Source organism: Sodiomyces alkalinus (assembly GCF_003711515.1).
Source record: "Sodiomyces alkalinus F11 unplaced genomic scaffold SODALscaffold_6, whole genome shotgun sequence".
Lineage (NCBI taxonomy): Eukaryota > Fungi > Ascomycota > Sordariomycetes > Glomerellales > Plectosphaerellaceae > Sodiomyces > Sodiomyces alkalinus.
In genome coordinates this window covers 2,399,394-2,426,160 of record NW_021167084.1, presented here as the reverse complement: position 1 = coordinate 2,426,160, position 26,767 = coordinate 2,399,394, and the positions used below count along the sequence as shown (strand labels likewise).

At 51.3% G+C, this 26,767-nt stretch overlaps 6 protein-coding genes across 6 annotated transcripts; 2 read left to right on the top strand and 4 right to left on the bottom strand.

Annotated features, from left to right (window-relative positions):
* Nucleotides 1-5,699: 5,699 nt before the first annotated feature.
* On the bottom strand, nucleotides 5,700-8,732 carry SODALDRAFT_379506 (hypothetical protein; the record flags this gene model as incomplete). Its single annotated transcript, XM_028615051.1, has 12 exons — nucleotides 5,700-5,922; nucleotides 6,095-6,184; nucleotides 6,436-6,534; nucleotides 6,633-6,744; nucleotides 6,905-7,002; nucleotides 7,095-7,136; nucleotides 7,206-7,268; nucleotides 7,501-7,597; nucleotides 7,956-7,976; nucleotides 8,050-8,204; nucleotides 8,378-8,541; nucleotides 8,599-8,732. 12 exons carry the CDS (start codon nucleotides 8,730-8,732, stop codon nucleotides 5,750-5,752), a joined length of 1,248 nt encoding a protein of 415 aa, XP_028466125.1. The 3' UTR covers nucleotides 5,700-5,749.
* A 915-nt stretch (nucleotides 8,733-9,647) lies between these two features.
* On the bottom strand, nucleotides 9,648-11,053 carry SODALDRAFT_360677 (hypothetical protein; the record flags this gene model as incomplete). Its single annotated transcript, XM_028614299.1, has 10 exons — nucleotides 9,648-9,777; nucleotides 9,808-9,861; nucleotides 9,942-10,161; nucleotides 10,230-10,254; nucleotides 10,284-10,306; nucleotides 10,380-10,448; nucleotides 10,635-10,680; nucleotides 10,741-10,763; nucleotides 10,834-10,933; nucleotides 11,021-11,053. The coding sequence occupies 10 exons, from the start codon at nucleotides 11,051-11,053 to the stop codon at nucleotides 9,648-9,650; spliced, it is 723 nt and encodes a 240-aa protein (XP_028466124.1).
* Nucleotides 11,054-12,093: 1,040 nt separating this feature from the next.
* SODALDRAFT_324697 (hypothetical protein) lies at nucleotides 12,094-12,542 on the top strand (the record flags this gene model as incomplete). The annotated part of the gene is made up of 2 exons (XM_028609915.1): nucleotides 12,094-12,324; nucleotides 12,450-12,542. 2 exons carry the CDS (start codon nucleotides 12,094-12,096, stop codon nucleotides 12,540-12,542), a joined length of 324 nt encoding a protein of 107 aa, XP_028466123.1.
* A 209-nt stretch (nucleotides 12,543-12,751) lies between these two features.
* On the bottom strand, nucleotides 12,752-13,555 carry SODALDRAFT_360675 (hypothetical protein; the record flags this gene model as incomplete). The annotated part of the gene is made up of 5 exons (XM_028614298.1): nucleotides 12,752-12,786; nucleotides 12,902-12,954; nucleotides 13,013-13,253; nucleotides 13,313-13,430; nucleotides 13,484-13,555. 5 exons carry the CDS (start codon nucleotides 13,553-13,555, stop codon nucleotides 12,752-12,754), a joined length of 519 nt encoding a protein of 172 aa, XP_028466122.1.
* Nucleotides 13,556-13,619: 64 nt separating this feature from the next.
* Nucleotides 13,620-15,296, bottom strand: SODALDRAFT_186432 (hypothetical protein). The gene is made up of 3 exons (XM_028607097.1): nucleotides 14,670-15,296; nucleotides 14,327-14,593; nucleotides 13,620-14,232 (listed from the first exon to the last, which is right to left on the bottom strand). Exons 1-3 carry the CDS (start codon nucleotides 15,039-15,041, stop codon nucleotides 13,747-13,749), a joined length of 1,125 nt encoding a protein of 374 aa, XP_028466121.1. The 5' UTR covers nucleotides 15,042-15,296; the 3' UTR covers nucleotides 13,620-13,746.
* A 1,306-nt stretch (nucleotides 15,297-16,602) lies between these two features.
* On the top strand, nucleotides 16,603-26,352 carry SODALDRAFT_279005 (vacuolar protein sorting-associated protein; the record flags this gene model as incomplete). The annotated part of the gene is made up of 2 exons (XM_028608144.1): nucleotides 16,603-23,111; nucleotides 23,193-26,352. The coding sequence occupies 2 exons, from the start codon at nucleotides 16,603-16,605 to the stop codon at nucleotides 26,350-26,352; spliced, it is 9,669 nt and encodes a 3,222-aa protein (XP_028466120.1).
* Between the last annotated feature and the right edge of the window lie 415 nt (nucleotides 26,353-26,767).

Here is a 26,767-nt window from a genome sequence, read left to right as displayed (position 1 = left end):
CCTCCTTAAAGGTTAACGTTAGGTCCTTTATTAAACGCCTCGTCGCGATATACTGCCTAGTAGTAGCAGAAAGTGCTATAAGCTCGGCCTTAGTACTAGAGGTCACGACGCTTATTTACTTATTTGCTTTCTAGTCTATAGGACCGCCGAATAGCAGGGTTATATACCCTTACGATCTATACCTAGTCTTACGGTCGTCTACGAAGGCGGCGTCGGAAGCATAGAAGAGTGCAGGCTTTTAGTGGTCTTTACGTGGTCCGAAGTAAAGGCATAGGGTCTTTATCGAGCCGAGATACTTTAGGCACCTATCGGCAGCCTCGTGATACTATTTTAACGGGTTAGTGCTGAATTCGGTAAGCCTCGAAGCGGCTTTAAAGACGTTAGGTCGGGTTTAATAGGCGGCGTAATTAATAGAACCGACCTTCCGAAGATATAGATAGATTAATTCCTCGGAGGCTTGTTAGTCGGCAGGTTCCAGAACGTTAGAATAAGGAAGAGGGCTTTTAACCCTACAACCTCTATAATCCACCTATAATGCCTTTATCTTATCGGTGATATAGTTATTAAGCGATAACTATAGCTTACGTTATTAACGATCGCGTCCTACACGGATTCTAAGGAACCACTTAATTAGTCCTAAATCCCTGATCTGGAAGCTCTGCTATATCTGTTTCACTAGGTTATTTATAGCAGATTAATATTCCTTATGGTAGATTAGGATAATATCGTTAACGTAAAAGAAAGTAATCAGGACCTTGTTCTTAAAGACGTAATCGTCTTCGGTTAATTACTTTAAACCGCACTTACCTAGTACGGAAGAGAGCTATTAGTGCTATAGCTTTAGAGAACGCCGAAGGCTATATAACACTCGACGTAGCCGTTAAATCCCTTTTCGTTATATAGGAGGGCGTTACTTTAAAAGGTCCTCGAGCTATTCGTGGGCTTTAAGGCCCGTAGCCGACTAGAGTAACTACTAACTAGGAGGGTCCTTAATATAAATCTCTTCGTTAAGCAGGGTATTAGTGAATACGTTAACGGCGTTAAGCTACCGAGTCTTAAGATCGAAGTGGGCTATAATACCTATTAGCGACCTAAAGGTCCTTCTAGCGAGGGTAGAGGCGTAGGCATAAAGGTGGTTATTAGGTTATTAATCCCCTCGAACGTATAGGCGTGCCTTAAACTTGTTAACGTAACCAGTAGGATCGACCTTATACTTAAAAACCCATTTAAGGTCTAGTGGCCTTAGAACTGATTCAGGTAGTCCCGAGCCGTGCCCCTATTAGTGGGACTGTTCCCACCATTCAAAGGTACCTATTAACCTAAGCGTGCCGACCTCCTATAAGGCGGCCTTAATCCATTCCAATTTATAGGGACTCTTCAGCATTTAAGACCAGTTTAGAGGTTCCTTAGGTATATCGCGGCGTAGTAGCGGCTTCTTCGGTATTTTAATCTGGTTATAGAAGGTATAAAAGGAAGGAGGGGTATATCGGTCGGTTGGACGTCTACTGCGGGCAGGCCGGTCGGTGGCGGCCGTTAGAATAACAGGAGGACGGTTTCTTCTGCTTATAGGAGTAGGTTAGTTAGCTATAGTAGTGGAAGAGGAGGTTTAAGGAGACTTAGCCGTAGTAGGAGCCGTAGATACCGGATTAACGGCGGTGGTAGTAGTGGTTAATTCCTCTTCCAGAACTAATTAGTTAGGGGATAAGAATCCTATTTTGACGGTATCGCCGGTTATGGCCGTATCGTTAGATTGATCTTTGGTATCGTTAGGCCGTTGAAAAATAGGCGGCAGATCCGTAGTTCCGGTTAGTAGTGTAGGAGGGCCGTTTATGGTTATTAGAGGAGGGAAAACAGGTGCCGTTAGTGTAATTATAGGTGTAATTATAGAAGGCGTTATTAAAGTAGGTGCCGCCGGAGGCGTGAAAGGCGTTATAGAGCTTATTTGCCCTATTCCACGTGCCTCCTATGCCTGCTAATCAGGTTAATCTTCCTGCTATTATTATTCTTCTGCAGATTCTATAGTGGTTATTAAACCTGCACCTTTATCCACCCCCCTAGAAGCAACGGTAGTAATAGCGGCGATAGCCGTAGTGGCCACCGTAGTGGTAGCCTCCGCTATTACCTCCCTCGTGGTATTCTGCTCCAGCAGCGTTTAAGGGTGTAAATCGACCACGTTAGTAGTAATACCTAGAGGATCGTGGAGTTAATAATCTATAGACAGATTAAGCTACTCGAAAACCTTAATTAATACCTCAGGTTCGTGGTCACGATCTTTATATAGCTGTTTTTCGTTAAAAGTAACGTCTCTCGTGCATAGGATCCTCCTTATTTTAGCACCTAAATCCGGTAGATAGTAGTACTTTTATACCCGATTAAATACCCGATATATACTCTTTCGGCTAACTTAGCATTACGGTTACGACCTCGTTAGTAGTTAGCGGTTAGTGGATAGGCTCTATAACTATACCTCTTTAGGTGGCTAATGATAGGCTTTATTAGGATCTTTTTTAGGCCTTATATATTAATCTAATTCTCTATCTGCTCTTAAGGGGTTTTCCACTAGAGGTCCTTCCGAGGGATAAGGTTATATAGATATACTATAGTAGCCACTAGTTCTGGCTATATATCCTATTAGATACCTAAGGCCGTTACGAGGGTCCTCGCGATAGTAAAAATAACGCCGCCGTGGCGTTCTGCCTTCGAATTCTATGCGGCTATATATAGGGATAACCTCTTAAGTAAAATCCCTCTCTCGTCGGCCTATTTATTGAAGCCTTTCTAAAGGGATCTTTCTCTATCCAGGCAGATTACTATAATTATATAGTGGTACTACCTCTAAAGGAAGAACTTAAAATTCACTAACGTGGGTAAGGCTAATTTATAGTCACGCAGGAACCTTATAATAGCTTAACGAGTACAGGGATTATATAAAAGCATCACGACCTTTATACCGTTATAGGCCTTGTTAAGGCTAAAGAGGTTAACCTCCACCCTATACCACGGCCTTATCGTTTAGTAGTTAGGTAACCTTCTGGAAATAACCTTCTTCGCCTTACTAAGGGTATAGGCCTTATAATCTACCAATAAAGGGCCTTTTTAACGTCCTTTAATAACGCCTTTAATAAGGGTATCTCCTATTTTATTAAGGGTAGCAGCGCCGGCGTGCCCTAGCCTCTCGTGCTATAAGCGAGCGTCTACCACGCTTATAGTAGGCGTTATAGAGCTATTAAAGAAGCTGCTTAGTAGGTGCTATTAACGATCCGTTAGAACGAGAGCGTATTAATCGTTAACATTATTTAGAGATAGGGCTACTAAGCCCTTTACCTTTAGCACTTTAAGGCCGGAATCAAAAACGATACCCTATTCCTTTAATCTTCTAGTCGCGATTAAGGTTATTAGGTAATCTTATATAAAAGTAACGCGATTTAGCACTAAAACGAAGGGATTACTATATTCGTCGTCTACCTCTAATTATATCCTGCTATAACCCTTAACTGGCTTAGTCTCTCCACCACCCGTTTAAAAACGATACTCTTCTATAGCAGGTTCGAAGTCCTAAAGCAGGTATCGTTAGTTAGTAATATGCCTAGAGGTGCCGGAATCGATTAATAACTAGTTAAAGAGGTTACTACTAACGCTTTCTTTTTCGTTAATCTGCAGGAGGGAGTATATCCTATAGGATTCCTCTTCGGAATCCTCTTCTTAGTTATTAATAAAATTAGATACCTCCGTCGACGATTCTTTCGGCTATAACTTCTAAGAGTCCTTTTTAGCACCCGTTTTTAGGCTTTTAGCGTCCTTTTCGATATTCTCCCGGAATCTCTTTTAACGTTCGTTATCCTAGGTCTTAATAATACGGTTAACGCGTTCTAAGATCTTTTTTAAAGGTATATATCCCTTTTTCTTGCGTGCCTCGTTAACGTTTAGGCACTTCTATAGAGGCTTATAGTTATATTTACTCCTCTTCTTATTACGGTAGTCATATAACCACTCCTTCTTTTATTCGTTAGACGGTTAATTACCCTGTTATCCCGATTATGCCCGCTGATCCTTACCTTCTTTATCCTTACCTAGGAAGGTTACCGTATAAAAGGATAATACGGTGGGCTTCTTATCGAGTCGGTGCGGGTGGCGGCAACGAAGCTATATCGTATATTCCTCCACGATAGATTAAATCAAGGGTAGGTCTTTCTCTTCTAACCGGATAGGATAAGCTATATAAAGCGTCCTTCTAACTATTCTAGTGCTACGTTACCGATAGCGTCAAAGAAGCCGTCTATCTATTATTCCTTAGTATCGTATTCTCGGACTTTATACGCCTTAGCGTCGCGGTATAGCTTTATAAAGTCTTCTAGCTAGCGCTTGTGGGGTATACGCCTAACGTTTTAGAGGTGTTTGTCCTAGCGTCGCTTAATTAGTGACTTCTAGGCGGCGTTCGTTAGCTTAAGGTGCGTCTTAAAAGTATACAGGATATCCTTAACTTCCTTTTTACCGGCGTATTAATCCTTTAAAGCAGGGCTAACCGTCTTCGCGATATAGTCGTAGAGTGCTTAAATCCCCCTCTTTTCAGCCTAATACCGATCCTCTTCCACCTGCTAGATCTTAAACAGTATATCCTAATTACCTCTTTCTTTAATAGAGGCTAAAGGCGTGGGTGGATCTATTTTTATACGGTGCTTAGGCCGTTTAGCTTCTTTAAGGTCGGGATTAATAAGGTCGGCGATATCGTGGGAGTGCGCGATAGTTATCACGGCTTTAATCTAAGGCCTCCAGTCTTTCGGAGAGGTGAGCGTTACGAGGCCTATAACGGGCACTACTACCGTGGAAGCTATCGTTATGCTAATAAAAAGCAGTGGAATAGGATAAACGGAAAGGTTAATTAACTAAACTAAACGCTTAAAACGATAGTACGATTAAAAACGATAAAACGATTAAATAAAACTAAAGTAGGCAGACGTTACTAATAATACTAAACTACCCGCTATAGACTTAAGGCTGATTTAATAGCCTAGAAGCTGTAGAATCGATCGGAATAGTTTCATTTATTAGAACGCCGGGCTTATAACTATTAGAACACAAATAAGGTACGCGGAATTATATGTGTATTTATCTAAGTGAAGTTTGTGATACTTCACGGGAATGTCTAACTATACGGAAAAAGCAGGGGAAATAAGGGTGGATACATAGGACCGAGGTACTCCACACGTCTGACACTATGTGGTTTGTCATACCCCGATAAGGTAGCTGTGGCATCTGACACGTAATATGCTGATATGTACCTTGTGTAGGTATAATGAGGTACCTACACTGACACTGACCCCAAACCAAACCTCGGGTGGTGCGATGGTACCTAATGCTAGATTCATCCCTTACTAACGCGGCTCTAGTGGCGGGTAAGGCCTGTAAGGCCTCTAAGTGTGCTCAGCCCGTGCATTGACGTGTCAGACGTTGTGCTGTCCGAGGAGAATCATGGAGATAAGATGTACGAAGTATTAGGTTGTGTGGATCGCTGTCGTATGTCGTAAGAGAGTGGGTGGAGTGGGGGATGCGATGCTGGGATAAGACCATGCCGGTAGTCGAGTCAGCTACCACGGTACGATACTACAGTGGGTGTGGTTACTCCGGTTTTTTTTTTTACTTTTCTTTCTTTACACGTAAATTTAGTCAACCGAGTTCACACCCGGTAGGTCATGCGAGTGGTGATGAAAAAAGAAGAAGAAAAATAGGAAAGAAAACCATGCCCTCATCTTCACGGAGACATGCCAGTCGCCAACGCCACGGAACAACGAGAAAATGTCGTAACCCGCTGATGAACGATAAAATCGCAATTCAACGTGTCTCGAGCAGCGGTGCATTGTACGAGGACACGAACAAATCTAGGGTGGCCCTGAGACGCAGCGGGCGCGAGGAGGATCAGCAGGACTGTGGTGAGACAGTTTGTGAACAGATATCAGCTCCTGGAGCTATCTCGGGAGAAAAGGCCAAAGACACAGGTGACTTTTTAATTATGAGACGTCATCCTTCAGATAACGACTTGATCGCTGTCCAACGCATGGGTAGCGTGAGTGGGTGATGAAACAAAACTGTGCCATACAACATGCCATGCCGATGGACTTGCGCGTCCGGGTGGCTGGGTTGCGGGCAGATATAGAGGCGTGGAACATGCAGCTTGTCTCCCTGTCAACTGACCATTCACGGAATCACAACAACCAATGGGAAGGTCATAAAATGCGTTGACAGTGGGGACCGCCCCCCCCCCCCCCCCCCCCCCCGCCCCAAAAAGTCTGAGGTTATTCGTACAACAGTACTCGAGTCTTGACCGGGCAGATCGGACAACCAGACTTTGATACACTACTTCGTATAACTACGAAATTATAGACCAACAAAAGTTGTGTGCCATATGGATTCTCTGTACTCCGTACATTATGCCTGTACCTCTTGAGTCGGCTTCTTCGGAGACGCGGTGGTGCACCGGTTTCTTTGGGTGACCCTCGGCCCGTGGCTTCCGAGTCCGAATACCGGGAGGGCCCCATACTCAGTTAAGTAGGTAAACTCAAGTCGGGAAGCAAATCATGGTGGCTGCCCGTTGTCGTATTCGGTTGGCAATTCCCCAGTCCCCAGTCTCACGGTACGATGTCCCGGGTCGAACCGTTCACGAGCCGAGTTAGCCGACCACACCGGGCCAGCCGCCAGCCAGCTCGGGTGATTCGGCTCTTCAACAGACGGGTTTGAGGTGTCGATGATCTCGTCAAAACCAGCAACGACTTGTCAGAACTTGAATCTTGGCATCTGAAACCGAAGATTCCGGTCCTGTGGCATTTCATTCCCTCCATCAGTGTCCGTGAGACGAGAGAGCAACCCCGTTCAGATTTACGCGCCAAGTCCGGGGCAGAGCATGACACACGGACGTGCGGATGCCCCGGACCCACAGTCTTCGGATCGGACTCGGGTGGGGACATAAGCTCAGCATCGGACTACGGTTATCTACACCGGACCGGCAGCCTATGATGGGCAGACTGGTGACTCGCCACCCCACCTTTTCCTCGTTCCTTTGTCTTCGATACGTGGAGTATGGCTGTAATTAAGACTCGGACTCATGATCTCATCCACATTTGTGACATCGTCCCCTGTCGGCTCTGTGAGGCCGACGCAAAATATGTGCGTCCTTTATTATTCCTGCCACTGGGATAGAGGCACAGAGCTACGTTGCCTTGATATAATGCTATTCTTGGCCCATTCCGACCTTTCTTCCGCCTTCTTGGTCTTCCCTGTCTCCCTTGTCGCGTCACCTATAAGCCCTTATCCAAATGTCCACACCCTAAGGTATCTGATTTCTAATGTCAGGTACAGTACTGCCCTGTGTCGGTACTTATTACTCGCCGTCGCCCTAAATCATATTGCGCACCCTCTCCTCTCGTTCTCCCCCTTTACACTTGTCGGTGTTGTTGGGTCGAGGCTCTAGCGTCTTCTACGCCAAAGTCGAGCGCCCAGTTCTGTCACCGATAGCATGACGGTGAATATCGTGTCGACAAGTCGAGTCGTCGACCATCTCGCCCAGTGGTAGAGGTCTGTTCATAGAATCTTCGGGTCTCCGCGTCTACCATGACCCATCACCCATCGATCCTCTACCACGTGCCAGATACAGGCCAAGCTTCACCGAGCCGAATCGCGCTCGCTGCCAGACGGATTGGTCGGGAAGCAGAAGAAAGGACTCCGACAACGACCCCGCCCCCTGATGTACTACGCTGCCCAGAATATATTATATATTATTCACATCTGAGCGACGGAGATGACTCGAGTATGCCTTCAACAAAACCACTTCGGCGAGTCCTACTCCCTATCTGGGCGAAGGTTTCTTCGAAGCGATATGGGTTATTTATATTACAGAGGCAAGGCCGTAAGTGTCCTGCATGGTAGGCACCCACCTTATCCGAGTTGTTTCATCTTACGCGAACAAATGTCTTCAGTACAGCGCTCTACGGGGGAAAAGCCAGTGGACGGACATTGGGGCACGAGATAAGAACGTCAAGTGAACAACCGCTAGCGCACAACGTTGATCTGCTGCACGTCCCGCGAGACCCGGCCAGTTGGATCAGGAAGCATCCGGCATCTCGGGGCCATCTGACATCTGACACGGAGAAGCGAACGAATGATGTCATTTTCGGACAATATAGCCGTCAGCACTTCGAGCACTGCCGCAGGGTCTCCATGGTTGAAGTCGAGTGACTCGAGTCCCTTAAGTACCCTGGAAAAAAAGAAGGAAAAGAGGGGGGTTCACTGTACCAGTATGTCAGAAAGAGATATTTCGTACCATGTGAAAAAGAAGCCAAAGTAAAACAGGAAATGAGAAAATAGGAAAATAGGAAAAATTCGCGACGTCGCGATTGTAGAGAAGATGTGGTCACGACGGCGTCGACATTTGGAGGGGAAAACGGGTAAAACCCGCCCAGCTCTCCTGATATGACGTCATGAGCAGGTAGGGCTGAGCGATGACTCGTCACGCTACCGGTACCGTTGTAACCATGCTCAAGTTTCCCGTGTCTGGGCGGCGGCAGGGGATCCGAAAAAGAAAAAGTCAATAACCGCTGATTATCGAACCTTGCGTTGGTCAGGAAAGGGAGGCAAGACTCTTTCAGCGGTTTGGACGCGATGTCAAGATTAGTGAAGGCGGTCAAGATCAACCATGACGCGCCGTTGACTTGCCGCTGAGGTGATATGGCGACGATGACCATGCAAGTTGAATGGCTTACAACGCCCGCGTAACGGTCGCCTCAACGGCGAGCCATCCGCTTAGGAGGCAACCTATAGGGTAAGAATCGCGAGGCATTTGTTGGTGCGCTGCCCTGTTTCATTTTGGCATGTCTTTCCCAACATGGACTCATGAAATACTTGATCTAAATTGCTGTGTCTACACGAATCCCGTCGAACATGTTGCATATTGGTAGGTTATGGTGGGAGACAATCGAAGAATACGGCCGTGGTCGGAGACAGCTCAGCGGACTGGATCTGTGGAAGCGTGTGCCCCCCCTGCCATACACATCGTTTTTCTTTATCGATAAAAAAGAAATCGCGATTGATGATCGATAAGGTAGGGTCAAAATGTCAGCTTCTAGGGTGCGAATGGGGGTTCAAATCGGACAAGTCCGGACGCCAAGAAGACCTTTCTTACCGGGCTTGATAACATCTCCCTCTTGATGTCGCTCTCATGTCGCAAACTTGACGAGTGAAGGAATAGATAAGCCCCAGAAAATCAACAGATATTAGTAGAAAATGCACATGACATTCCTAATAGTGAAAATCGGACTGGCTAGGTATTCTTCTTGGGAACCCGACGACAGATAAGCTGTGAGTCTTCCGGATTTCCCCGGAAGCACAGACGACTCCAGGGGTCGGTTACAACGTACTTAGAGAAACCCCACTAAACCCCCACTTAGCGAGGCAAGAGTCCCCTCCCTTCACATGGCACCCCACGATCGGCAAAAAGGGAGAACGGAATCCTCGGTCACCAGGAAAAGCGGACCACTCGCTCCCAAGGGTATCCGGCAAGCCAATTCGGGGCCGGAATTGCAAATGCATCGTTTATAAGTTATAACTGCCCGAAAAGCCCGCTGCTTGTCTACCGGGTTGCACAACGAGTTTCGACACAATCAGGCAGATCGGCAGAGTGCCACAGCCATAGAAAGAGCATGTTGGGCGACGGAGGGAGAATCACCGCCCGCCATGCGAGGCCCGTTGGCATAGAGGGCGGTGCTGAGGCTCGTGTAACGGGCCAGGCCTCTTCACCAGGCAAAAGCGTTAAAAAAAAACGAAACGGCGGGGAGGAAATTGTTGTCCTCGCCGACAATTCGCTTGTCGGGTTGCCTCACGAGAACCGAGTTGGGTTAGCCATTCCTTTTGGTCAGAAGCTGGAGATAAGGCTAGGCTAGGCTAGGCTGATCGACGCGGGTAGAATGAGTCGAGTCAGAATGGATAAGAAGGGACGGCGTTGGGCAACGCTGCCGAGTTTGGGACACCAAATCGAGACGCCTTTTGTCAATCTGGCTAGCAACAGACCCAGAGTTGACCCAAGGACGAGGGAAGTGGGTTGTATGGGGGTTCTAGCGACACGAAGGAATACACCATCTCCCCGCTTGTCTAAAGACTCGTTGCGGGTCGTCGAGACTGTCGGGTTAGCCTTGGTAGTCTTCCACCTGCCAATAATTCCAGTAATTGACGAACAATATATTGACTGGTGGGCGGAGGGACCACGTCGAACTTCCAAAATAAGCAGTCAGCCACTGTACCCCAAGCGCCAAGAATATTCGTTCTGGGCGTGATCGGGCGATCGTCAGCTGCGCCTTCTCGAATAAGCGAAAGTAGATGGAACGAATGTCAGCCACCTTTCGCGATCGTCCACTGGAAGACCGACTTGTCTGGCAAGGCGACCAGTGGAACCTCACCCCCCGTGCCTGTTATGTGCTGGGCGAGGAGATATCTCGGCTTCGGAAGAAAAGGAGACCAATTCTATAATGTTCTGAAAAGACAAGAAGGGTATGACCGGTTCTTCCCCCGAAGAAACCATGGATCTTCAGGGTTCGATTCGGATTGGATTACCGCCGTGCCAAGCCCGGTGAAGCGACCGCGTCAAAACTCACCGGGCTGCGATACATGGGAACTCCTCACATAGCGCATATCAATTTCCTAGAGAGGAAGTAGAATCGGTCATATTTAGGACCTCGCTGGCCTCGAGGACGGGAACACAGGAGGGGATGCGAAGATGTTGGCTGGTTCGGTTCGAGGATACCAAGACTACCTACCTTATGTACGTACCTCGTACGGATGGATACAACCCACTCGGACGAAATGGCAGATCACTTATTTTGATGGAGAACCAAGCGTGGAAGATGCGGGGAGCATTGAACCGAAGATCGAGGGCGGCTAGTGCTTTTTGGTCCTTGAAATGTAACCATGGGTCAGCAGCCTGTATTCACTTCTTAGATTAAATGCGAAGCCTTCAAAGGATAGCGTGTTGAGTCGCAACCGGGTGGGTGGATTTGCGAAGACAAGAAATCATTTTGTCGGCTAACCCAAGTCAGTAATAAGAAGTCAGCGTCTCAGCAGTGCATACAAAGTCGCATATCAGATACCTATGGCTCACCATATCGAGGTATAACAAACTATATTATATTAGACGTGTGGAGTACCTTATTCCCTGGAATTCGAATATAAAAGAAACATTATAACGAGAAAACGAGGCGCCTTTTGAATGTGTTATAGGACACCGATTTATTTATTAATTTTGGTGTATCCGTACCAGTTCGATGACTTGAACCCCACCATCAAACCCATCTGTGATTTTCACGGCTCAACCCGGGGAATTTAGTAGGGGGTTCAACAAAAGATTCACACAGGGGTCTACGCACCTGCCCCAACCAACGGTCGCAACCACAGTGGGCCTGGGAGGCAATCCCAAGGTAGACACCCACATTTTTGGCATGGCCACGGCCTGTGCGATCCTTGTAGATAAACCCTCCCCCCAACTGCCTGAGGCTCAGCTCACAGCTACCTACCATTTCCCATTTCCTCCTTATCTTGTCGCCTTCTCCTTATTCCCCCTACGATTTCATCAACGCACCTCCCATCTTCAACTCCAGAAACATCACGATTGCTTTCGCACCGGCTGGCCCTCCTTCATAAAGTCTTCCTTCGTCTTTTAGCCTCGACTTGCCCGTCTTTTATTTAACGGCTTGCCAGGTTCCGTCAACATCAGCCCGCCAAACGAATACCTTACGAAAAGGGGCTCGGTTCCTGCAGCGAAAACAACATACCATTCGCCTCCAACACCTTTTCGCTCTACACCACAAACTCCAGCCGGTCCGGACATCCCCACCATCTTCCCAGCCTTGTCCTCTACCGTTACTCGACAACCCTCCATTACCAATTTAACACCTTGCATTCGCGTCAAACACAATCGTGCCACTCGACTTTGTGCGACGAGGCTGGCCTAAACTTTACTTCTATACAAACGGAGCCTGTTCCCTCTTTCCTCGGCTTCCGCCCTTTTTCTTCTCAACTTCCCCCCGAAAAAAACATCGCCAAAATCCGATCGGCATCATGGCTGCTGGATCCTCAGACCAGAAGCCTCACTACCGCCATCCCGATACTACTTCCACAATTCGCCAGATTGAGCTGGACTCGGATACCTGGATCGAAGCTACCGAGATTGACGACGATGACTTGCAATTTGGTGGAAAGTCGCTGAGCGAGTGGTACGAGGAGGAGCGCAAGCGTCTAAGTAATGGCTCATCGTCGTCCGACGAAGAGGAGCGACGTGGCCGGCAGAGGGTATGTTACACGCCATTTCATGTCCTTCCCTTTCGGCCCCCTGATTCTTTTCGTAATTATCAAATATGCTCCCATCATTGTGGATTGCCATCAAGCTAATACCTTGCTTTTTTTTTCGCGAACAGGTTCGGAAACATTACTCGTCCCATAATCGCCATCTACACTACCAACCCCATAACCGGGACCGAAGTACCCACGGCTCGACAAACAAACACTGAAGAGCTACTTTTCCGATCCTCTCCCCAAACGTAGTCACTCCGACGACGTCGACCTAAGTCTTTATTTATCTGGCAAATAAGCAATACTCCCTTCGACGATACCCAACAGCGATATTTCACTTCCACATCTCGATCCCTGCATCCTGCTTTTGTTTACCTGTCCGAATTCCGCAGGCCACGCCCTGTCCGACTAGCCTCATTCTTTCCGCCTACCACGTATTCAAAGTACATTCTTCAGCATTGACTACGGTTGAATTGTGGCCCCAGCGTTTTTTTTTTTTCTTTTTCTTTCGGCATTGATTGCATGGTCTCGGACGGTCATCATTATAGACGGGGACACAGTTCCACAACGGACGGACAGTATATGGCACAGCAAGCGTTATGGATCTTGCGTGACGTCGCAAAGGTGGCACTTGTGTCCTCTGGTCAGCGGACTTTTCTTTCTTCCTCTTTTGGCTTTACATAGACACCACCCCGGGAGGACCAAGGCAGCGGTCGGCAGGGGCTCATTTTTCGGGGTTTCATCTCGTTTCGCTTTTCTACCTCGCGGCAAGGTAGAACGAGGTTGTCGATGCCACGTCTGGTGGCAAAACTCAAGCCGGTCTGGACCGAAGCGGAGGTTGATCACATTCGGCCTACGGCGGCGCCGTTTAGTAGGGTAGTGTATCTCCACGACGCGAGGGTAGTGGTGGTTTGTGTATTGTGATGCGCCTGAGGCCCACAATCCATCCTGCTCGCTAGCTAGTCTAATACAGCGCTCTGGAATCAACTCAAAGAGACTCCGTGATGGCCATGCTCAGCGGAATGTGCCAAGTACGGATACTCGGTTTGCCTGGTTTTCAATGTTGGTATGGCTACATTTTGTTTCCATTCCTGGGTAACTTCGCTCTGCCATGGGCGTCCAAATATAACCTTGGCGGGCTGGATTGTAGTACATTGACAGATCGGTAGGTGATGTAACCTGCAAGATGTTCACCGAAGCAACCCTGGAGAACCCACTTGTAGGACTTCATTCCGGATATCTGTTTTCTCTTGCTCTTTCACCAATCCTGACATTTATAGCTAAGACTTGCTATCCGAGGTGCTGTCCCACTCATCATTATTATTATTTGAACATTCAGTGAGATAGGTATCGCGTTCCAGATCGGGTCCTTCAACCGGATCGGATGAGACAAGATCGGGAGCCCACAAAATCAATAGTCGATTATTTCTCCTCCTCCTCGTCTTTCGAACCCTTTTCCTTATCCACGCCGTTTTGCTGCTTCTTCTTCTTCTTCTCTTCTTCTTCCTTGGCTTTCTTCTGTTTCGCCTTCTCTTCTTCGTTAAGCTTGACCCATTTGGTAGAATAGGGTTCGGACTTGTCCCTATGCATGTTGTCGGAGAGATTCTCACCCAGGCGTGGGGCGGCACTGCCAATCTTGGTGCGGCCGACTAGGCTAACGAATATGGCGACGCCGACGATAGCTGTCAGGATGAAGCGGTAGCGGCCGTACCATGCGGGGGCCCAGCCACGGGTCGTGGCGCGGGTATCGGCGCCGTAGAGGGCAGTGAAGGCGACGAACTGCGTGGTGAGAGCGGCTTCGACGGGCATGAGAAGGGTGGGCCAGGCCACGATCGGAGCAAGGACGCCCATGCCGTACCGGAACTTGGTTCGGGATGGAGAAGAGGTTTTGGTGACGATTTCCATGCCCTGCGGGGAGCGATAAGCGTTCCGCCATTCTCGTCTTGACACTGGAGTGCCACGGGAGGACGAATGGACTGAGGGGTTAGGCATGTCGACTTACCCAGTGGACGGCGCCCAGGAAAGAAATTAACATGGCACCATAGCTCAACTGAATGGGCTCCAGGAGAGCCAGCCATTGTCGGGCGGCTTCGTGGTTCATATGAATATGATCGAGGAGGACGGAGCCTGTAGGCCAAGTGGTGTTTAGGTTCCAACTCAGGTAGACGGTTCCAATGGACGTGGCGAGGTACGGCAACGTGCCGGTGAGGCCAAGCGCATATGGCGCCTTCGGAACGTCGTTCATCTGGAATGTATCTTTGACGATATTCTGATCTGAGAATGAGTATCATTAAGATCGAAAGCAAAGTAAGGTTGAAAGGTAAGGGGGAAATGGATTTACATACAACATCATGTTGAAGACCCTCGTTGATGTCCTGGGCCTTGCTGCTGGTGGTCGTCTTGGGAGTCCTATCGAAGGCTGAAGGAGTAGTCGAGGTCGAGGACACTTCTCCAACGTGGGTCTCGAATTTCTGCTTGGCCAGTTCTTTCTCGGCTTCCAAGTCGATCTTATCGTAAGGCCCCTTGGAATAGGCTGCCTTAGCCGATAGCCCGCCGGGAGACCTGACTTGGGATGAAAGAATGACGGAAGGCCGCCCGTGTGATTGGAAGACGGAGCTCCTGATCAAGGAAGTGGACGAGAAGCGAGCTGAAGGACGTTGTAACCTTTCCGGCCCAAGTTGAAGGCGGAGCAGTGGTCTTGCGCCTCGGAGCATCATGGAAGTTTTGTTGAACACGGCGTGTGGAATCAAGCGAGGGAGATTATGTGTTAAGATGCGTTCCTAGCAATCCTTGACAACGGGGTCTGATCTGCTCCAATCTGCATGTATCACGACAGAGGCAAAAGGAACAGTTGCCGGTTTACCGGTCCACTGAATAGAACCAGTACGACAAGACGATATGTAATAGCCGTGAATGGATATTAGAAGAAAAGGTGAATTTCGCGTTACAGTTGACAGCGAGTAGCTGGATTGCTATCTGTCGGAGTGATAATGGGAGGAGAGGATAAGATGGGCAGGGAGGAGGTACAAGCCGAGACAAATCGAGCCGGCAAGTGACATTCAGGGGATGAATATTACACGTAAGAGGACCAGCCTATCAATTCTGGTGCGACGGAAGCATCACGTATTCGTCATTTTTACATCCGAAATCACTTGTGGAAGGGGCCCTTGTCGGCCTTCGAAATGTTGGAGCCACGAACAACGGTTCGAGTTGGGGAGAGCGGCAGCAAAGTAAGGTAATGGGACGGCAAGGGACCGGTGATGTAATTGTTTAGTGCTGCCCCAATCAAACAAAACAGAAACACCCGAAAGGTACTACATTCACCCCACCTTCCCCATACTCTTGGATTAGTCAGATAGAAAACTTGGTATCGATTTACCCCGGCCGTGTGTGAATGAAAGTCGTTCGTGGTCCTTAGGTTATAGCGTCATCCGCTTGGTGGGATCGGGAGTTTTTTCGTGGCACCTCGTTGTCTTCTTGCGCCGACCGCCTCTACCTGGAGAAAGTACTCTTACTGCCATTTTACTTGGTGAAGTTACTTCGCTCTTCGGTCCAGTGCCCTATCTTATCATCCTCCGGCCTGTTGAGCGGAGGAGGGATGACCATTGGAGCTTCCCCTTTTGTTGACGTCGTCAGTTTTACCTACCACAACCACCACTCTGTCCATCTTCATTCTGATCTGATCTCTTCTCCTCCAAATCACTACCCACAAAGAGACGTTCATAATCTGCGGTAGGCGTTTTTTGATTTCTCTCTGTTCTAGCCCAGGGCCAGATTTGTTAGTTCTCTGGACCGCCTTTCTGCCCAATTCTAACACCCCATGCCATACAGCAGCACGCACTGTTTCCGCACTCGGTGCCCAGGTGCCCAGCACGCTTCGTCTCCCAACGCCAATACCTAACTCGGCTCCAATCAACATCCATCCCAATTAAGGTATAATCTAATACGCGAGCATCCTCTACACAACGCGAGCCATCTAATTTGCGAGCTCGCGTCTTTCGACCATCCATACGATCATCCGGCCATTGACCAACGCAAACTCCGACCCCCGAGAATCCGGGGCTCGTTTCGGGAACGTGATCTATCAATTCTACATTTCCCCCGTCCCCTTTACTACAGACGAAAATCGCTACCGACCTGCTTCCGAGCGACCGCTAGAATAGTAGCCTCTTTTGCGACCCCCTCCCAAGGACCCAGCCTGCCCATGAATCCGCGAGAAGATCCAGGCTAATACATAAGTGACCTCCCTTGCCAGGGTTACGGCACCATACCCCCGCCATGTTGGAAGGCTTGGTTGCCGGCCTGCTCAACAGGTTCTTGGGCATGTACGTCAAGAACTTTGACCCCGGTCAACTCAAAGTGGGCATCTGGTCTGGTGATGTCAAGCTTCGCAACCTTGAGCTTCGCAAGGAAGCTCTTGATCAGCTCAAACTTCCCATAAATGTCATCGAGGGCCACCTCGGCGAGCTGACCCTCGTCATACCTTGGTCCAACCTCGGTGGCGCTCCCGTCAAGGTCTTCATCGAAGATGTCTTCCTCCTCGCCTCCCCCAAGGAGGATGCCGCCTACGACGAAGAAGAGGAAGAACGCCGTAGGCAACGGATCAAAATGGAGAAGCTCGACTCGGCCGAACTTCTAAAAGAGCGTTCCCAAATGGGCCTCAGCGAGGCAGAGGAGAAGAAAAACCAGAGCTTTACCCAGAGCCTAGTCACGAAGATCGTCGACAACCTTCAGGTTACTGTCAAGAATATCCACATCCGCTACGAGGACTCTCTCTCCGCACCGGGCCATCCCTTCGCCATTGGCCTCACACTCCAGGAGTTCAGCGCCGTCAGCACTGACGGTAAATGGACCCCCACATTCATCCAAGGAACGGCAAAATCAACCCACAAGCTCGCCAAGCTTGGGGCCCTCGCCATGTACTGGAACACCGATGCCGAGCTGTTTGGTCCTGGCCGCGAAAATGATCCGGATGGCAAGCCGCCCCTGCCACATGACGAGATGGTCCACACATTCAAATCTATGATTGGGGGTACCGACCAGGCCATGCCTGACCATCAGTATATCCTGCGGCCTGTCAGCGGACAGGCTAAGATCATTCTTGATAAGACGGGCGAAGTTCATGCGCCCAAAGTCAAGGCGAGTCTCCTGTTCGAGGAGATCGGTTTGGTCCTTGACGACGACCAGTACCGCGACGGTCTAATGATGGTGGATCTCTTCCACTACTTCATACGCCACCAGGAGTATAAGAAGTTGCAGCCAAAGGCCGTCTCACCGAAGGAAGACCCTAGGGCGTGGTTCAAGTTTGCCGGAAACGCCATTCTCAGCAAGATCCATGAACGGAATCGGCGCTGGTCGTGGGACTACTTCCGCGAGCGCCGTGATGATCGGATTCGTTATATTGAGCTCTTCAAAAAAAAGAAGCAGCAACAGCAGTTTACTGATCAAGAAACGGCTGATCTTGACGTACTTGAGCGGAAGCTGGACTACGAAGACCTTCGCTTTTGGAGATCGCTCGGCCGCAGCCAGCTAAAAAAAGAGAACGCTGCCGCCCTGAAGAACCAACCCGCTCAACGACAACAGCAGCAGCAAGGATGGCTTGCCTGGGCGTGGGGCTCGAAGCCTGCTGAACCGGAAAACACAGATGAAAATACCGAGATCACAGAGGAGCAAAAGAAGGAGCTCTACGACGCAATTGACTGGGACGAGAAGACGGCCCTGGCGGAGTCTGTCGATGTGCCGCGTGAGACGGTAAAGATGCAGGTCGAAGCTTCCCTCAGCACAGGAAGTTTCACTTTGAAGAAGAGACGCGACGGCTCACTCAAGGATCTTATTAGTTTTCACTTTGACGTCTTGAAAGCCAAGGCCCTTCAACGACCCGATTCAATCCTCGCTGCTCTGAGTCTGGGAGGACTACGCGTCAACGACGGCACTACCCCGAACACCTTGTTCCCCGAGATCGTTCGCGTAAAGGACGCCCCTGACACCCACAAACACAAGTTGTCCATACAGGAACTCGAGGAGTTCGACGAGGAACCTTTCTTCAACATTGAAGTTGAACAGAACCCAATCGACCGAGACGGCGACATTGCTATTGTGGGTTCTCTTAGGCCTCTCGAGATTATATGGAATCCCAACTCGTTGGTGGGGGTGGTTCAGTTCTTCAAACCCCCCGAACGGCACATGGAGTCTATCAGTGCACTCATGGAGTCGGCCGGCGCTACCGTGGAAGGCATTCGGCAGCAAACCCGTGCGGGCTTGGAATTCGCCCTCGAGGAGCACAAAACGGTCAACGCGCAACTGGATCTGAAAGCTCCTCTCATCATCGTACCCGTGAGCATAACGACAAAGGAATCCACATGTCTGATTCTCGACGCTGGTCACATCAGCGTCAACAGCAAGCTCGTGGATCAGGAAACCATGAAACAGATCCAGTCCAAGCAGCGACAGTCTTACTCGGACGAGGATTTTGAGCGGCTCGAGTCCGCCATGTACGACAAATTCCTGGTCGGACTAACCTCGACGCAACTGCTCATTGGGCCATCCATCGAAGCCACCAAGGCCCAGCTCGCTGACAGAGACGAATCGCAGCAAATGCACATAGTAGACCAGATCAACGTCGATTTTGTGGTTGAAACGTCCATCCTCCCCAAAGCGCCCAATCTAACCAAGGTGAAGGTCTCGGGCCACTTGCCTGTTCTTCATGCCGCCGTTTCCGACACCAAGTATAAAACACTGATGAGAATCATCGACGTTGCTATCCCCAAGTTTGGCAACGAGCTGGATGAGAGAGATCAACAAAAGAACAAGCCTGCAGCACCATCGCGGCGGCCCCGGACCAGGCCACGCCTCGCGAGTACCACGTCTGATCGAGCTCACAAGGGACACGGCCGCCAAATGTCGACCCAGTTCCCCTTCGCACAACCACAGACGGCGATTGTGCTCCATGACGCTGACATCGACGATGAGGATGACAATGAAAAGTTTGAAGACGCTCACGATCGGGTGGACAATGACCAGCTAAAGCTGCGGCAGCGACAGTTTGAACTGAAGTTCAAAGTTGACACATTGAAGGGGTCCCTGTACCGCAGCGATCCCGACAAAAAGAAGCCAGACCAGCTCCTGGTCGAGCTTACAGCGAAAGACTTTGATCTTGAATACTACCTCCGCCCCTATGACATGTCGGCCGAAGTGTCGCTTGGATCGGTGACCATGGACGACTTTGTTGACAACCCGTCAGCCGAGTTCAAGTCTATTGTCTCCTCGGGAGATGTCGAAGATCGCAAGCATAACCGAAGTCTCGTCTCTGTTAAGTTTACCAAGGTGAACCCGAATTCTCCGGAGTTCATGCCCGTCTATGAAGGGGTCGAGATCAATGTCAACGCCGCCATCTCCACCATTAACCTCGTGGTCACGCGGAAGACCCTGTTAACGCTGCTCGATTTCATCTTGGTCACTTTCACAGGCAACAACAACGACGCCCCATCAGCACAGGAGCGGCGGGCAATTGAGGAGAGCGAGAGCGACGACCAGGATTCTTTGGACTCGGTAGACCAAGCCACAGACGGCTCGGCAGTGGAAAGCGGATCGATCCGAGTCAAGGTGGACCTGAAGAGTATTCGATTGATCCTGAACAACGACGGCATTCGGCTTGCCACCCTGTCATTCAATCATGCGGACGTCGGCGTTTTCTTGCGAGGAAAGACTATGAGAGTGTCGGCCAGACTCGGTGATCTTGGCCTCGTCGACGATATAAACCAAGGCGTGTCCGAACACTCTAACCTCCGGAAACTCATTGCTATCGAGGGTGATGAACTTGCCGATTTCCGCTACGAAACTTTCGATGCGAGCAATCCGAACACGTATCCCGGATATGACTCGTCCATATTCCTAAGGGCAGGGTCGATCAAGCTCAATTTCCTCGAAGAGCCGTTTCGGAAGATATTCGACTTCCTTGTCAAGTTCGGGAAGATGCAGGCCATCTACAATGCCGCACGCCAAGCGGCGGCCAGTCAGGCAAACCAGATTCAGCAGAGCACTACCAGGCTCAAATATGACATCGTCGTGAAGACGCCGATCGTGGTGTTCCCGCGTGTTGTCGTGCCTGGTCAACCGAGGAGAGATATGATGACCGCGTATCTCGGTGAGATATATGCGCAAAACAAGTTCGCGCCCCTGGACGACTCGGAATCTGCTCAGATCGCCACGAAGATCTCGGCTGGCATCCGGAATATCCGTCTCACATCCGACTTCCACTATCCCGATGACGGGTTTGAGGAATTGGAGCTCATCGACCATGTAGACCTTGGCTTCACCATCACCTACGCCGAGCACCAGCCCGGACAGAAGCGCCCGGAAATGGAAATCAAGGGCTCCATGTCAGACTTTCACCTCAAACTAACGCAATACCAATTGAGGTTCTTGATGGAAATCTCCAAGTCCGTCCCCGCTGCGTTTAGTGGCGACCCCGAAGAGCAGGGCGAGTCGGCCGAGCAAGATGTGGACGAAGACACGTTGAAGAGGGCCAAGTCTCTGCCCATTGACAGGGGCCGGCAAGACGATGATGCGCTCATCGATCTCGAACCAGAACTCAGGGCTCGTGACACATTGTGGACGACCTTCGACCTGGCTTTCAAAGTTGGCACGATTGGCTTGGAGCTCGTCAATGCCCCTGAAGGTAAGCCCGTGGGTGACATCGAACGCGCCAGCCTGTCTCGCTTCTCCTTGGACGACACCCGAGTCAAGACGCGCATGCTCAACGATGGGTCCCTGGAGGGCGAGTTTCTCATTAATTCCTTCACCATCCACGATAGCCGGTCTCGAGAGACGAACAAATTCCGACGGATCATGACGTCCCTCAACAAGGAGGTCCAGCAACTCATGGCCAGCGTGACCATGACAGGTGGCGGCAACCGAAGTGTGATAGCCATGGTGACCATTGATAGCCCGCGCATCATATTTGCACTCGACTACCTCTTTGCTATTCAAAACTTCATCATGGTTGGGCTGCAGACCCCGGAGCCCCTCGCTGCGGAGGACGAGTCGTTGTCAGAGGTGACCTCTCCCGAGGAATCCGAAGCCGATGCCGAGTCAACGCCGCTGGTAACAACAAGGAGGGCATCCCACAAGCCGGGGCCCGAAGACGAAGAAAATGCGCCAGTCGAGAAAGAAAGTCAGCCGTCCATGAGCGTCGCTTTCAGAGCCAATGTGGTCGACGCCCAAGTCATCCTGATCGCCAACCCTCTCAGCACCAGCTCGGAGGCCATTGTGCTCGGCGTCAAGCAGGTCCTGCTCTCGCAGCAACATGCCATGACTTTCCAGGTATCGGAAGTGGGAATGTTCCTGTGTCGTATGGACAAGTTCGAGGACTCGCGACTCCGGATTATCGATGACTTCTCGATCCAGGTGTCGATGGACAGCTCCAAACCCGGATTGACGAGCATTCATGTCGATGTAGAACCGCTGATCCTTCGTCTATCGCTACGAGATATCCTCCTCGCACTGCAAATCACTAGGAAGGCGACGGAACTCTCGGAGAGTCAACCCCAGCAGCAGCAGCAGCCTAGGTTGTCGGCGGCTGATGAGAAGGCGAAACAGCTGAGAATGGCCGGGCTGAAGCAACGGACCGCCAGTGGCCGAGGCGCCTCAACCCTCGGGAGGCAAACTCGAGACACCAGACTCACTTCTTCACATGCTCCCCAGGCAGAAGAGCACGAGGGTGTCGGCTCCGGGCAGGTTACACGCCGACACGAAGAACTGACAGCGAATATAGACGGGATTCGTGTCGTCCTCATTGGCGATGTTCACGAACTGCCCATTTTCGACCTCGGCGTCAGGCAATTTACCACCTCCGCCGAAAACTGGTCGACCGATCTGAAGGCCGGCACTGCCATCGACATGTATATGAACGTCTACAACTTCTCCAAGTCGGCATGGGAGCCGCTCCTCGAGCCTTGGCAGATGGGCGTGGGCATCGCCAAGGAACAGGACAATGGACTGCTTTCCATCGATGTCACATCCAAGACAACATTCGATGTCACGATCACGACGTCCACCATTGCGCTGGCTTCCAAGTCCCTCGCCTTTCTCAGTCAGGAGCAGGATGTTCTTGGGAAGCCCCGCGGAGTTGAGGCGCCTTACCGGATCCGAAACTACACAGGGTTTGAAGTTGTGGTCCATGCCAAGAGCGGCGAAGCGGATGAAGTTGCAACGACCCGGCTCGAGGACGGCCAACAGGTGCCTTGGAGCTTCGAACCCTGGGAGAAAATGCGTGAGAATCTCATGGCAGAGGCCAGTTCAAACAGCATCGGTGTTCAACTCGAGGGTAGCGGTTTTGATATGGTCAAGAACGTCAGACTCAACCGCGAGGGCGAATTTATTTACGGTCTGCGACCCAAAACCGACGAAGTCCTCCATCGGCTGCTGGTCGAGGTCACGCTCGGCAAAGACAACGTGAAATATGTCACGCTTCGATCGCCGCTTCTGGTCGAGAATCACACTCAGATCCCGGTGGAGCTCGGGGTTTACGATGCCGACGAGGGCCACCTCCTCAAGATTGAGAAGATTGCGCCCGGCGAGTCCCGGCCAGCACCGGTCGGCGCCGTATTCCTCAAATCGCTCCTTATCCGACCGGACTCTGGCTTTGGGTATGCCTGGTCGTCCGAGACGCTCTGGTGGAAGGATCTCCTCAAAAAACCGACGAGAACAGTCGTGTGCAGGGGAGAAAATGGTGATCCTTTCTACTTCCAAGTGCACGCAACGTACGACAAGTCTATGCCATTGACGAGGTAAGTCCTGCGAAGAACAGCTTGTTCCCCCCGTTGAGGAGGAGAATAAGGGTGGTAGTGACCGAGCTGACATTTTCGCAGAACGTACCCGTACATGAGGCTGAAAGTTTCACCTCCTATCGTCCTCGAGAATCTGCTCCCTCACGATTTCAAATACCGCATTTACGACCAGAACACCGAGAAAGATTGGACCAACTTCCTCCGCAAGGGCGGCGTTAGTCCCGTCCACGTCGTGGAGCTTTCGCACCTCCTCCTTCTCAGCATCGACATGCAGGACACGGTCTTCAAGGCGAGCGACTTTGCCGTGATCAACTCGGGGCAGTCGGAAGAATTCAGGAAAGAGAGAAAGCTTGTCTGTAAGGACGAGGACAACCTTCAGCTTACGCTCATGCTGCATTATTTCAAAATGCCGGATTGCGGCGGGGCGTTCCGGGTGACAGTCTACAGCCCTTATGTGATTCTGAACAAGACGGGACTGCCCGTCAACATGCGGGCGAAGTCCTTCATGCAGTCTGCGAGACCGGCAGCGGGACAATCAGCGCTCAGCCAGGAATCTCCAGCTGGTGCCGATCGATCCAAGGCCACGCCCTTGATATTTTCGTATGGCAACAACGACAACCGGAATCGCGCGCTCCTCCGGATTGGCGACTCGGAGTGGAGCAAGCCACAGAGCTTCGACGCCATCGGCAGCTCGAACGAAGTGGTGTTACCATCTACGAGGGCGAACAATACGGAGATTCACGTCGGCATCACGATCGAGTCAGGGGAAGGCAAATACAAGATGACCAAGGTGGTCACTCTGGCTCCACGGTTCGTTATCGAAAACAAGCTTGACGAGGAACTCAATGTGCGGGAGTCGAGCACATCCGGCTTCATGACACTGAAGCCAGGGTCCTTCCAACCCCTTCATTTTATGCAAAAGACGCGCGTCAAGCAGCTCTCGCTCTGTTATACGGGCGTGAACAACCAGTGGTCGTCGCCGTTCAATATCTCCGACATCGGTACTACACACGTTAAAATTGCCCGAGCGGGTCAGCGACAGCGCCTCATATGCGCTTCGATCCTGATGGAGGGGGCGACCATTTTCGTGCATCTTAGCATGGAGACGAGGAACTGGCCATACTCGATGCGCAACGAGAGCGACGCCGAGCTCACGTTCTACCAGGCCAACCCCAATGTCGATGATGACAGCGACGAGGACCGGTCCGGCTGGCGACCCATTCGATACCGGCTCCCGCCTCGCAGCATCATGCCGTATGCCTGGGATTTCCCCGCGGCCAAGCTCCGAGAGATTGTCATCTGTGCCCAAGGCAAGGAGCGGCACGTCAAATTGGCGGAAATCGGCAACCAGATTCCCATGAAGTTCGTCTCGTCGTCAGGCCAGCAGAAGATCATCGACATCAACGTCGCTGCGGACGGGCCGACGCAAACTCTCATCCTCTCCAACTTCCGGGCGTCCAAGAGCGTGTACCGGCAGAAGTCCAGGTCCGGGGGGTCACGCACGAGCACAGAAGGCTTCGAAGTCAAGGAGCAAGACACGGGAGCGACCTTCCGAGCGCAGCTTAGGCTTTCCGGCATCGGCATCTCGCTTATCAACGCGCATTTGAGCGAGCTGGCCTACATCACGTTCCGCGACGTTCAGCTCCGGTATCAGGAGTCGGCGCTCCACCAAACGTTCAGCCTGGCGGTCAAGTGGATTCAGATGGACAATCAACTCTACGGCGGCCTGTTTCCTATGATCCTATACCCCAGTGTCGTTCCCACCAAGGCCCAGGAGGTAGAAGCCCACCCGTCGATACACGCGATGGTCACCCGCGTCAAGGACGACTCGTACGGCGTCCTCTACATCAAATATGCCACCGTCCTACTGCAGCAGATGACGGTCGAGCTCGACGAAGACTTTGTGTACGCGGTGCTGGACTTCGCCAACATCCCCGGCGCAACTTGGTCGGAGAATGAGGACGAGGGCAGACTCTGCGACGAAGAGCTCGACATACCCGAGCCGAAGCAGCAACAGTCTGGGCAGGACATGTACTTCGAGTTCCTCAACATCCAACCCATGCAGCTCGACCTCTCGTTTATGCGTACGGAACGCGTCAACGCCGAAGACAAGACGTCGTCGCGGAACCCGCTCATGTTCTTCCTCAACGTCATGACCATGGCGATCGGCAACGTCAACGATGCGCCCATCCGACTGAACGCACTCATGCTGGACAACGTCAGGGTGTCGGTGCCGGCGCTGACGCAGAGCATCTCGAACCACTACAGCCAAGAGGTGTTGTTCCAGGTCCACAAGATCCTCGGGTCGGCCGACTTCTTGGGCAATCCGGTCGGCCTCTTCAACAACATCAGCTCGGGGTTGACCGACGTGTTTTACGAACCGTACCAGGGCCTCATCCTCTCCGACAAGCCGGAGGACTTCGCCCTCGGGGTCGGCAAGGGCGCGGCATCGTTTGTGAAAAAGTCGGTCTACGGCTTCTCGGATTCGTTCTCCAAGTTCACGGGCAGTCTGTCCAAGGGCCTGGCGGCGGCCACGCTCGACAAGCAGTTCCAGGATCGGCGCCGCATCACCCGGGCGCGGAACCGACCCAAGCACGCGCTGTACGGGGTCACGGCGGGAGCCAATTCGTTCTTCACGAGCGCGGCGTCGGGCGTCGGGGGTCTCGTGCGGAAGCCGCTCGAGGGCGCCGAGCAGGAGGGGGCGGTCGGATTCTTCAAGGGCCTCGGCAAGGGCATGGTGGGGTTGGCGACCAAGCCGGCGATCGGCGTGCTGGACATGGCGTCGAACGTGTCGGAGGGGATCCGCAACACGACGACGGTGTTTGACGGGGCGGAGCTGGAGCGGGTGCGGTACGCGCGGTTCATCCCCGCGGACGGCATCGTGCGGCCGTACAACGCGCGCGAGTCGATGGGGCAGTACTGGCTCAAGCAGGTGGACAACGGGAAGTACTTCAACGAGCAGTACATCGCGCACCTGGAGCTGCCCCGGGAGGACATGGTGGTCATGGTGACGTACGCGCGCATCCTGCTGATCCGCAGCCGGCGTCTGACGTCGGAATGGGACGTGCCGCTGAAGGACGTCCAGACTATCGCCAAGGAGCGCACGGGACTGAGCCTGACGTTGCGAGGCGGCACCAACGGACCGTTTATACCCATAGGCGACGAGAGCGGGAGGACGTATATATACAAAATGGTGGCTGTGGCCGTGGAGGAGTTCAATAGGCGGTTCCGGGGCTTGTAGTGACGAGGGGGCATGGGACAAGGGAGTGGTAAATGACTTGATGGGGGGTGTTAGAATGATCGACGAGCAGCAAGAGAACTGTTAGAGATGGCAGGACGGAAGAGCAAAAAAGAGAAATACGGATTAGTATTGGCGTTGGGATTCATGGCACGAGTAGTATAGTAACATACGCCCAATGCTCATTGTGACCCCTAGACAGCTTCAATGCACCTTGCTTCTTTTCACGTCTGTTCCCCCGGTATAGAGGGAGAGGTCCTATACTATAGCCTCTAGGAAACTGTTGTATTCATAACAAAGTCGGCTTCTTCGTCTTGCCGGTCGAGAATGGAAATGTCACATCCATCCCAATGCCTCCATGTCCTGATATTTCGGGGGTGGCTCACCCGGCCAAGAAACGACTCGGCAAAAGGGGGAG

Coding starts and splice junctions, on each gene's coding strand:
- SODALDRAFT_186432 (XM_028607097.1), bottom strand. CDS start 15,041: ATGATGCTCCGAGGCGCAAGACCACTGCTCCGCCTTCAACTTGGGCCG. Junction 14,594..14,669: donor AGGGTCTTCAACATGATGTT/GTATGTAAATCC, acceptor TTCTCAGATCAG/AATATCGTCAAAGATACATT. Junction 14,233..14,326: donor TCCTGGGCGCCGTCCACTGG/GTAAGTCGACAT, acceptor CGCTCCCCGCAG/GGCATGGAAATCGTCACCAA.